Source organism: Simochromis diagramma, unplaced genomic scaffold, assembly GCF_900408965.1.
Source record: "Simochromis diagramma unplaced genomic scaffold, fSimDia1.1 OVJJ01000389.1, whole genome shotgun sequence".
NCBI lineage: Eukaryota > Metazoa > Chordata > Actinopteri > Cichliformes > Cichlidae > Simochromis > Simochromis diagramma.
Genome location: NW_024387227.1, coordinates 179,124 through 191,786, shown reverse-complemented (window position 1 = coordinate 191,786; position 12,663 = coordinate 179,124). Strand labels below are relative to the sequence as shown.

The 12,663-nt window shown below is 42.5% G+C and overlaps 1 protein-coding gene across 1 annotated transcript; it reads left to right on the top strand.

Moving 5' to 3' along the window:
• The first annotated feature begins 2,900 nt into the window (after positions 1–2,900).
• LOC120746728 (NACHT, LRR and PYD domains-containing protein 3-like) lies at positions 2,901–7,710 on the top strand. Its single transcript, XM_040052161.1, has 3 exons — positions 2,901–3,473; positions 7,051–7,224; positions 7,473–7,710. Exons 1-3 carry the CDS (start codon positions 3,004–3,006, stop codon positions 7,708–7,710), a joined length of 882 nt encoding a protein of 293 aa, XP_039908095.1. The 5' UTR covers positions 2,901–3,003.
• The last annotated feature ends 4,953 nt before the right edge of the window (positions 7,711–12,663 follow it).

Below are 12,663 nucleotides of genomic sequence, written 5' to 3'. Positions count from 1 at the left end.
ACATAGCTGATTATAAGAGATAGGTTGATCATATTTAAGATCGAAGAATTAATTAATGGCAGGACTTCTTTGAGCAGTTTTGTAGGAATGGGGTCTAAAAGACACGTTGATGGTTTGGAGGAAGTAATTATTGAAGTTAACTCAGAAAGATCAATTGGAGAAAAAGAGTCTAACTTAACATCAATGGTACTAAGAGTAGCTGTAGATGATATTACATCTGTGGGATGATTATTGGTAATTTTTTCTCGATGTTAGTACAGGGCATTGAAGATGATAACAGTGGGTGGATTATATTCTATCTACATGGATATTAAAATGAATGGACCATTTAAATCTCCATGGAAAGTATTCTCTATATCTAAAATTTCATGTGTTTGATTTGAGATCAAATTTTCCAAATGTAACCCGTTTGTGTGTTACACCTGTTGACGTGTTGTGTAATGGTGTGTAAATAAGAAGCAGGAGATTTAATGTATAATAAAAAGATATTTTATAATTAAATATTTCAAAATGAACAATCACGTTATTCATAAATACTTCAAATGGAATGGATTTTAAGAAAAAGGGATTAAACTCAATAATAACCTGACTTCAAAATTAACTGAAAATTAATAAATTCAAATAAAAAATAGAAAGCGAAAATTTCAGAAGACATTTTAAGTGTGCCTATGCCGCTGCCAATGAGTGTAGTCTTTGTGCTCTTTACTTTAACATCTGCAACACAGAAATAAAGGCCTGTGATCTGTGCGTGTCGTGCAGCTGCTAGGACACCTCTCCTCCAGCCATGCTAAAAGGACCTCTGCTGTGCACAGGAGCTGCAGCTTCATCTACTCTACTTTAATATAATAAATCAAATACAGTGAATTGTTTTAAAATCTTAACTTAAGCTCTCTAAAAAAACAAAAAATAAGCATATAATATATCACTGAAAAATCATCAAAAACAACTTATAGGAACAATGAATCAAAATAATTCAAAAATAATTGAACAATCAGACAAAAAAATACAACTCAACCAGGACCCAACTTTTTGGTGTTTATAATTCAAACCTCAATCTCTAATATAATCATATTAATAAACACTATCCAACAGGCAATACAACACTGTACCATGAAAGCAATCAATGAAAAACCACATCCCCATATCTGAAACACATAAAAATAAAGCCCTGTGATCTGTGCATGTCTCCTGACCAAAGAAACGGTGCATGCTGTTTAAAAAAAAAGTTACAGCTGCATCTTTGGGCTAAAACTCATTAAAAAAAGTTAAATTAGTGAACTCCGCCCTCCACAAAACTTATACCAAACGAGTCTGTTAACAACTGACCGAAATGTGGCAGTTTGGCTATATTCAGATTGCAGCTTGTGGTCTTAATAAACTGTAATTAGCTGAGAGCAACGAGGCAGTGATTTACCTCAGGCCATGCTGAAAGGAGCTGTGACCGGGGCGCACATGCACGAGCCTACGAAGCGCACACAAACACACACAGACTCAGATCACATGGGCTGGAGATTAAAACACAAAATGAACTATTTAATTAAACAGAGTGAAATTTAAATGTATAACTCATATGTTACACAAACATCCATTGAGATTTAAACAAAAGTTATTAAGATCCAAATCAATGGATATATAAGTTGTTGGCAATGTATGGACCATAGTGGACTAATCATGTCATCGACTGTTTTAAATTCAGAAACTCTTCAGAGGTGTCGGCCTAAACTCAAGTCTAAGCTGAAGGCTGAGTTCCAGTGTGTGTTTGAGGGGATCGCTAAAGCAGGAAACCCAACCCTTCTGAATGAGATCTACACAGAGCTCTACATCACAGAGGGAGGGACTGCAGAGGTCAATAAAGAACACGAGGTCAGACAGATTGAAACAGCATCCAGGAAACCAGACAGACCAGAAACAACAATCAGACAAGAAGACATCTTTAAACTCCCACCTAGGAGAAAAGCACCAATCCGAACAGTGCTGACAAAGGGAGTGGCTGGCATTGGGAAAACAGTCTTAACACAGAAATACACCCTTGACTGGGCTGAAGACAAAGCCAACCAGGACATCCAGTTCATGTTTCCATTCACTTTCAGAGAGCTGAATGTGCTGAAAGAGGAAAAGTTCAGCTTGGTGGAACTTGTTCATCACTTCTTTACTGAAACAAAAGAAGCAGGAATCTGCAGCTTTGAAGACTTCCAGGTTGTGTTCATCTTTGATGGTCTGGATGAGTGTCGACTTCCTCTGGACTTCCACAAAACTACAATCCTGACTGACCCTAGAAAGTCCACCTCAGTGGATGCGCTGCTGATAAACCTCATCAGGGGGAAACTGCTTCCCTCTGCTCGCCTCTGGATAACCACACGACCTGCAGCAGCCAATCAGATCCCTCCTGCCTGTGTTGGCATGGTAACAGAGGTGAGAGGGTTCACTGACCCACAGAAGGAGGAGTACTTCAGGAAGAGATTCAGAGATGAGGAGCAGGCCAGCAGGATCATCTCCCACATCAAGAAAGCTCGAAGCCTCCACATCATGTGCCACATCCCAGTCTTCTGCTGGATCACTGCTACAGTTCTGGAGGATGTGCTGGAAACCAGAGAGGAAGGACAGCTGCCCAAGACCCTGACTGAGATGTACATCCACTTCCTGGTGGTTCAGGCCAAAGTGAAGAAGGTCAAGTATGATGGAGGAGCTGAGACAGATCCACACTGGAGTCCAGAGAGCAGGAAGATGATGGAGTCTCTAGGAAAACTGGCTTTTGATCAGCTGCAGAAAGGAAACCTGATCTTCTATGAACCAGACCTGACAGAGTGTGGCATCGATATCAGAGCAGCGTCAGTGTACTCAGGAGTGTTCACACAGATCTTTAAAGAGGAGAAACAACTGTACCAGAACAAGGTGTTCTGCTTCATCCATCTGAGTGTTCAGGAGTTTCTGGCTGCTCTTCATGTCCATCTGACCTTCATCAACTCTGGACTCAATCTGCTGGAAGAACAACAAACAACCTCCATGTTGTTTAAACCATCTTTCCATCAAGGTGCTGTGAACAAGGCCTTAGAGAGTCCAAATGGATACCTGGACTTGTTCCTCCGCTTCCTCCTGGGTCTTTCACTGCAGACCAATCAGACTTTCCTACAAGGTCTGCTGACACAGACAGGAAGTAGCTCACAGACCAATCAGGAAACAGTCCAGTACATCAAGGAGAAGCTCAGTGAGAATCTGTCTGCAGAGAAAAGCATCAATCTGTTTCACTGTCTGATTGAACTGAATGATCGTTCTCTAGTAGAGGAGATCCAACAATACAGGACTTCAGGAAGTCTCTCCACAGGTAAACTGTCTTCTGCTCAGTGCTCAGCTCTGACCTTCATGTTACTGTCATCAGAAAAAGATCTGGATGAGTTTGACTTTAAGAAATACTCTGCTTCAGAGGAGGCTCTTCTGAGAATGCTGCCAGTGGTCAAAGCCTCCAACAAAGCTCTGTAAGTAAACATGAACTTATCGCTTAAACTCATCGATTAAAATCTTATAATCAATACAAATCCTAAAACCATGGAAAAATAAATCAGAAATGCTGAGTTTAAAGTACAGTTAAAAAAACATAAAAAATAGTGAATTAAATGATCATCACTCACTCAGTAAATGTGTCAGCATTTCTGACACATTTTTGTCGGTAACTCTTATCAAAGTACAATCCAGACCCAGCCAATAAGAACATGAGCTCTGATCCTTCAGCCCCTCTGACAGATTTATTATCCTCAGCTTGTTCACTTGTCTGCAACTCCGGCAGTTTGTTTTTTTTATCTCACTTTCAGTGCACACTCTCCCTTTTGTATTATAAATCTCTGCTGTGACTGTCCTGTTTTCATCCAATATGGAGGGAAAACCTTGGGGTTCATAACTGAAGTTACCACTCAGGTCTTGTTTCTTGACAGTATTCATATCTAACTGTAAGGCTTCCATAACCAGTGTTCCCACAGAATTACTGTGGGTTCTCTCCGTGTCCTCTACAGTTTCCTCCCAATGTCCAGAGACATACAGTTAGGTTACCTGGTGATCAGAATCAGAATCAGAATCAGAAAGGGGTTTATTGCCAAATGTTGAGCAGGTTTACAACATTAGGAAATTGCTGCGGTGCTTCAGTGCAAACATAGTGTCATAAATAGCACTTAAATAGACATGAAAAAATAAAAGTAGGGATAAGAATTAAAAGTGCTACGTAGAAAGATATGTGCATGAGATATACATGAGATATATACATGAGAATAAGAATTAAGAGTGCTACGTTGAAAGATATATACATGAGTGCAGGTGGTGATCAGTGCCAAACATGGAATGATGCAGTGAACACAGCGTAGGGTCATGTGTTAGTGGCGGGGACAGTCATATGGTTATTGTTCATGTGTCCAACAGCAGAGGGGAAGAAACTGTTCTTATGGCGAGAGGTTCTGGTGCGAATGGACCGGAGCCTCCTGCCTGAGGGGAGCAGGTCAAACAGACTGTGTCCAGGGTGAGAAGGGTCAGCTGAGATCCGAGCTGCACGCCGCAATGTCCTGGAGGTGTACAGGTCCTGCAAAGATGGGAGTCTGCAGCCAATCACCTTCTCAGCAGAGCGCACAACACGCTGCAGTCTCTGTTTGTCCCTGATAGTGGCTCCAGCGTACCACACGGTGATGGAGGAGGTGAGGATGGACTCGATGATTGCAGTGTAGAATTGCATCATCGTCCGTGTTGGCAGGTTGAATTTCTTCAGCTGCCTCAGGAAGTACATCCTCTGCTGGGCTTTCTTGATGACGGAGGTGATGGTGGGCTCCCACTTCAGGTCCTGGGTGATGGTGGTACCCAGGAAGCGGAATGAGTCCACAGAGGTGATGGGGGTGTCAGTCAGGATGATGGGGGGGAGTGGGGCTGTGTGCTTCCTGAAGTCCACAATAATCTCCACTGTCTTCTGGGCATTCAGCACCAGGTTGTTGTGGCTGCACCAGGACACCAGACGTTCAACCTCCCTCCTGTAGGCAGACTCATCCCCGTCCGAGATGAGCCCAATAACGGTGGTGTCATCTGCAAACTTGATTAGCTTGACAGACTGGTGGGTGGAGGTGCAGCAGTTGGTGTACAGGGAGAAGAGCAGAGGAGAAAGAACACAGCCCTGAGGGGAGCCGGTGCTGATGGTCCGGGAGTCCGAGACATTCTTTCCCAGCCTCACATGCTGCTTCCTGTCCGTCAGGAAGTCAGTGATCCACCGGCAGATGGGATCAGGCACATTCATCTGGGAAAGCTTGCCTCGGAGATGGTCTGGAAGGATGGTGTTGAAGGCAGAGCTGAAGTCCACAAACAGGATCCTGGCGTAGGTTCCTGGGGAGTCCAGATGCTGCAGGATGAAGTGTAGGGCCATGTTGATGGCGTCGTCTACAGACCTGTTGGCTCTATATGCAAACTGCAGGGGGTCCAGGAGGGGGGCCGTGAGGGTCCTGAGATGGGAGAGAACTAGGCGCTCAAATGACTTCATGACCACAGATGTCAGAGCCACGGGTCTGTAGTCATTTAGTCCAGTGATCCTAGGTTTCTTGGGGACAGGGATTATGGTGGAGGACTTGAAGCAGGCAGGCACATGACATGCCTGCAGTGAGGAGTTGAAAATGCCAGAAAACACTGGGGCCAGCTCGTTTGCACAGTGTCTGAGGGTGGCAGGAGACACGCCGTCTGGGCCGGGAGCTTTCCGAGCATTCAGGTTCTTAAACTGCTTCCTCACATCTGCTTCATGAATATGAAGAGTTGTGGTGGGAGGAGGTGGTGTGAAATCCTCTTTTGTGTGGGGTGAGGAGGGGGGTGTTGTAGGTGAACAGTTTGAAGGTGGTGATGGCTCTATGGAGGGGGGAGAGGTGGGGGAATTAGTGTCCAAAGTGCCTCTATTGTTGGGGCCGTTGGAGGTGTGAAGGCTGCCTGGTGGCTCGTCAAAACGGCAGTAGAAGTCGTTAAGGGTGTTGGCTAAGAGCAAGTCATCAGTGGAGTGGGGGGTTTTAGGCTTGTAGTTTGTGATATTCCTAAAACCTTTCCACACAGAGGCCGAGTCATTCTCTGAGATCTGCTGCTGCATCTTCTCAGAGTGCTGATGTTTAGCAATGTCCACTTCTTTAGTGAACCTGTACTTGGCCTCTCTGTAGCAGTCCCTGTCTCCGCTTCTGAACGCCTTTCTCTTTTCCAGCCACAGCTTTTTGAGTTTGGGAGTAAACCAGGGTTTGTCATTGTTATAACTCACCCTGGTGCGTGATGGCACAATGCTGTCCTCACAGAAGTGGATATAGGAGGTGACAGTGTCCGTAAACTCGTCCAAGCTGTTAGAAGCAGCCTTCAATGTGTCCCAGTCTGTGGTCTCCAAACACGTGCGAAGCTCCTCCACAGCCTCGTTGCTCCACAGTTTTTTAGTCCTCACGACAGGTTTGGAGAGCTTCAGCCTCTGTCTGTACGCGGGGATTAGGTGGATCATGACGTGGTCAGAAAGTCCGAGTGATCTAAACTCCATGCAGGTGTGAGTGAGAGTGGTTGTCTGTCCCTGTGTGGGCTTAGTGGAAGAGACTGGATGGATCTCTGCTTTGTCTTTGATATTTCCTGACAGCAAATATTCTCCATGAAATCTGCATTTCAGCTCATCTCCTTTATACGCACCTTTTAACAGGAAGAGTTTTATACAGCTAGTGTTTAAAATCCAGTGTTACTCACAGTACGCAGGTAATGAGCATAATAATTACTGAATTAATAATATTTTCTAAAATAATTGTGTTAGTTAATACTGTATGATAGTGTACACAGAATTATTAGCTCAGTAGGTAGAGTGGTCGCCCCATGATCGTAAGGTTGGGGGTCGAATCCACCAAATAGCTACCCTGAGGTTCCCCTGAGCAAGGTACCATCAAGGTACCAATAGTGGGTAATGGATTGGTAGCACTCATAGTCTCATAGGTTTAAAATAAATATAAAAAAAGGTTCAACATAAACAAATTTCATTTGATCACATATATTGTTTGTTTGTTTTTTATTTTGTTTCCCCTTGTCTCTCAGACTGAGCAGCTGTAATGTCTCAGAGGAAGGCTGTGAAAATTTGTTGTCAGTGGTCAGCTCCCAGTCCTGTGGTCTGAGAGAGCTGGACCTGAGTACCAACAGCCTGAAGGCTTCAGCTGTAAGGCTTCTGTCTGCTGCAGTGGAGAGTATACACGCCAAACTGAATATTCTGAGGTCAGATCTATTTGTGTTCTGTTTAGTTCTGTTTGTTTATATGTTTGCTTTTGTTTCTAACAACTGACAAAAATAATTAACAATATAACCAGTAAAGGTAAAATGTATCCAGTTATCCTTGTTTCATAGCATTTTTATTCATTTCTAAGCTAAAGTGAAGTTTTACTAACCTGCTCAGCACAACACAATAAGCTATTGCGCCATGATTACACTTTAACAACAATCTTTATTCATGTTTTTATCTTCAGACTTAACATCTGTGAACTCTCAGAGGAAAACTGTGAAGCTCTGTCCTCAGTTCTCAGCTCACAGTCCTCTAGTCTGACAGAGCTGGACCTGAGTATCAGAAAGCTGCAGGATTCAGGAGTGAAGCTTCTGTCTGCTGGACTACAAAGTTTAAACTGTAAACTGAATACTCTGAGGTCAGATCAGAAAACGTTTTGTTTTAAGAATTATTCATTAAAGTTCATCCTCTTAGTATGTTAATGTTTCCTTTAAAAATAGAAAGCCAAGATTTAATGTTGTGAAATGTATTAACAAACTCTACATGAGTAGTTGTTTGATAGATTGTCTTTTATTTTTCAGACTGAGTGGCTGTAACCTGTCAGAGAGAAGCTGTGAAGCTCTGTCCTCAGTCCTCAGCTCCCAGTCCTGTGGTCTGAGAGAGCTGGACCTGAGTAACTGTGACCTGCAGGATTCAGGAGTGAAGCTTCTGTCTGCTGGACTAAAGAGTTCGCAGTGTGCAGTGGAAACTCTCAGGTCAGGATTCAAACTTTTCCACAGATGATCATTTGAAAGGTGATTTATATTATTTTATAAACAGGTAACCTTTATACAGCTATAAAGTGAACTTTTATTTACATTTGAGTGGATAATTGGACCCTGAATTACTTTTAAAAGTTGTTATAGTCATGTCTTTGTTTATTTAAAAAAATACTTCATGTACTGCCTAATTTAAAGATTTAGGCTCCTTTGGGCCCATAATATATATATTTGATTTCTTTAGGAATAAAATTAGGAGGATATTGGCGACTACTGATTGGTTCGCTGTTTGCTTTTTATTCACAGTACTTACTTAATTTTAAAGGCTGATTTCTCAAAATGCAATGTTTATCTTATCTTCTCTTCTACAACACTGGGAGCCACCAAATCTTCTTGCTTGATTTATTCATTACAGTTTGATTTAAAGAATATTAGACTCGTAACATAATAAATATATTTATTTCACTTCTTCTTGAGAGAAAGAAAGGGATGACTGGGTGAGCTCTAGTGGTTCATCCCAGCAGAGAGAGTGGCACACTGGGCTGCAAGTGATCACAGTGGTAATGGCCATAGTTTGATAAAACAGGCAGTCTTACCCAGTAGAAAATACAGGGTTCTGGAGCTGATGTGGGGGAGGGGACTTGCCCGGTACTAACTACCTACTACTAACTCCCTCATCCAGATGTCTTCCCTACGAACCCTGATAAGAAGTAACCGCAGTAGCCTTATAGGTCAGATCAGTTTCACCTGTTAAAGGTAGCTCCAATATTAATGGTGTCACTTGTTATTTCTGGGACGAATTTCGTAGCCTGAACAGCTGCTTAAAGGAAGGGTTGTTTTTATTATTATTTAATTATTAAGTCCGGGGCAACCTGCAAGAGCTGTTTGCACAAAGCTGTATGCTGCACTCTTGGTGGCGCTGTCACTTGGTGTTCGCTCGCTCTGCGGTAGAGTATCACTTCCTGTTCCTGCTCAAACACAGTGGTGTTTCTGAGTAGCTTATTTGCTTAGCAATTTAATTAACAACTTTTAAATACATTCTTTTTTCATAGTATAATTTTCACGTGCTTCATCCGAAGCACACTTTCTGTGTACTCACTACCTAATTTATTATAAAGAAGTATTCACTCACTGTCTCTGTACTGTTTCGCTAGCTTAGCTTAGCTCGTAGCCGACTCGTTAGCACCATGGCTACTTCACCTGTCCCTCCTGCACTTTCTTGCTCATTGTGTCAGATGTTTAGTTACTCCTCGGCCTCCTTTAGCAGTAATGATATCTGTAACAAATGTAGCATATTTGCAGGTCTGGAGGCCAGGATTACTGAATTGGAGACTCGGCTTTGCACCCTTTGCAAGGAGGTCCTACTTCTCTGACATCATCACTAAAAACAGCCATAATGCTCGGGTCTTATTTTCTACAGTTGACAGGCTAACAAACCCTCCTGTGTCAGTGGCAGCTGAACTTCATTCGACCATGGCCTGCAATGACTTTGCCAAATTCTTCACTGAAAAAATCCAAAAAATTAGACAAGCAATTGGTACATCAACAGCAGATCCAGGATATGTACTGTGTCCACCAAAAAACTGTTTAAACACCATGTTTCAACAGTTTCAACCTATTAACAGCAAAGACCTGGAGGACATCTTAGGTCAACTGAACTCCTCCTCCTGCTGTTTAGATGTCCTGCCAACAAGTTTTTTCAAAAAGGTCTCAAAGACTTTAGAGTCAGACCTGTTACAGATCTTCAACTTTTCTTTATTATCAGGTGTGTTTCCAGAACCACTAAAAACTGCTGTAATCAAACCTATACTGAAAAAGGACAATCTTGACAAGACACAAATGAACAACTACAGGCCGATCTCAAATCTCCCGTTTTTAAGTAAGATCATTGAAAAAGCAGTTTCTCAACAGCTCAGTTACTTCTTAAAACAGAATAATTGCTACGATGCCTTCCAGTCAGGTTTTAGACAGAACCACAGCACTGAAACCGCTCTGACCAAAGTGTTTAATGACATATGTCTGAATACAGACAGTGGAAAAATGTCAGTCCTAGTTTTACTGGATCTCAGTGCAGCATTTGATACAGTTGACCACAACATATTACTCAAACGACTGGAGAACTGGACAGGTCTTTCAGGAACTGTACTAAACTGGTTCAAAACATACTTAGAAAACAGGAAATACTTTGTATCAATAGGTAACTTCACATCTGAGCAGACAAGTATCACATGTGGAGTTCCCCAAGGTTCCATCTTGGGACCCCTTCTGTTTAACATCTACATGCTCCCACTGGCACAGATTATAAACAACAACAAAATAAACTATCACAGCTATGCAGATGACACACAAATATATATCACAATGTCACCAGGAGACCGAGGCCCTGTACAGGCTCTTGGTAAATGCATTGAGGAAATTAATGACTGGTTGTGCCACAATTTTCTCCAGCTAAACAAAAACAAAACTGAGGTAATAGTCTTTGGCGCCAAAGAAAAACGATTACAGGTCACCAGAGAACTTCAATCTATACATCTAAAAACCACAAACCAGGCGAGAAATTTGGGTGTAGTGATGGATGCAGACCTAAACTTAGAAAAACACATTAAGACAATAACAAAGTCAGCTTACTATCACCTCAAGAATATATCAAGGATAAAAGATCTGATGTCTCAACAGGACCTGGAAAAACTAGTCCATGCATTCATCTTTAGTAGAGTTGATTACTGTAACAGCATCTTTACAGGTCTACCTAAAAAATCAGTCAGACAACTACAGCTCATTCAGAACTCTGCTGCTCGAGTCCTCACTAAGACCAAAAAAGTGGACCACATCAGTCCAGCTCTGAGGTCCTTACACTGGCTGCCTGTCCATCAGAGGATAGACTTTAAAGTTCTGATGCTGGCCTATAAAGCTCTGAATGGTTTAGGACCAAAATACATCAATGACCTCCTGACCCAGTATGAACCTTCCAGATCCCTCAGGTCATCTGGATCCGGTCTTTTATCAGCTCCCAGAGTCAGAACCAGACACGGAGAAGCTGCATTCAGCTTTTATGCTCCTTATATCTGGAACAAACTCCCAGAAAGCCTCAGATCAGCTGAAACACTCAGTTTATTTAAATCCAGGTTGAAGACTCACCTGTTCTCAGCTGCATTTGAATAAAGCACCAAATCCACACTTTAAGCTTAAATTTCAAAACTTACATTTAACTACTGATTTTATCTACTGTTCTGATTTTATCTGTTTTGATTTTATATACTGTTGTTTGTTTGTTTGTTTGTTAATTAGTTAGTTAGTTTATTTGCTTGTTTTAATCAATTTTAAATCATGCTTTTTATTTGCTCCTGTTTCTAATGTCTCTGTAAAGCACTTTGAATCACCTTGTTGTTGAATTGTGCTATGCAAATAAACTTGCCTTGCCTTGCCTTGCCTTGCCTTCATTCACCCGTAGCTAGCCAGGCCCCTGTAGCTGGTGCAGCCGAAGATAGCGTAGGCCCCGCTAGCTGTTCCCCGGCAGACCCCAAGCAGCTGGGGAAAGAGGGTGGCTGGGTGATGGTGAGGAGAAAGCATAGTCCTAAACAGAAGCCCCAGGTACACCACCAACCCGTTCATGTGTCTAACACCCGCCGGGGGTCAAACTCTGGTAATTGGTGATTCTGTTCTCAGACATGTGAAGCTAGAGACACCGGCAACCATAGTCAATTGTCTTCCAGGGGCCAGAGCAGGCGACATTGAAGGAAATTTAAAACTGCTGGCTAAGGGTAAACGTAAATTCAGTAAGATCATAATTCACGTCGGCAGTAATGACACCCGGTTACGCCAATCGGAGGTCACTAAAATCAATATTGAATCGGTGTGCAACTTTGCCAAAACAATGTCGGACTCTGTAGTTTTCTCTGGTCCCCTCCCCAATCAGACCAGGAGTGACATGTTTAGGTGACGTAGATAGCTAACAAGTAAACTGGTTTCGGAGTTTCACAGCTGGGGTGGACAATGTTAAGCATCAGGCTTTCAAATGAATTAAAAGTCTGTCTTGGTCTTTCATTAATTAATAGGCTGGTGTGAAAAAAGGCTGCCACACCGCCCCCTCGGCCTGTGCTTCGAGATTCTGGTAGTTAGAATGACTCGGGGTGTTGATTCATTTAAACTAACATACATCCCTGCTGCAACCAGGTTTCTGTAAGGCAGAGTAAATCATTTTTTGATCAATTATTAAGTCATGTACTAACAGAGACTTGGAGGAGAGAGACCTACTATTATAATCCACATTTCACTGTTTTACTCTTTGGTTCAGATGTGGATACTGTATTGTTCTTTCTTTGTAATTGTTTATGTTTAAGTTGTTTGTTGCTGGTTTTTAGTTTGTTTTTGTCTTTTTGGACGCTGACACAGTCTCTATGGAGATGGGTTTTTGGGGGGTAGCAGGAGGAGAGAAGCTGCAGAGAGGCGTGTAAGACTGCAACTCTGCTTCCTGGTCCCAACTCTGGATAGTCATATTTTGGGGGTTTTAATAAATTGTCCAATTTCTAGAAATGAGAGCTGCTCCATCCAAAGTGGGATGGATGCCGTCTCTCCTAACAAGACAGGTTTCCTCCAGAAGGTTTGCCAATTATCTAGAAGCCCACATCGTTTCGGGGACACAACTCAGACAGCCAGCAATTTAAGGAGAACATTCGG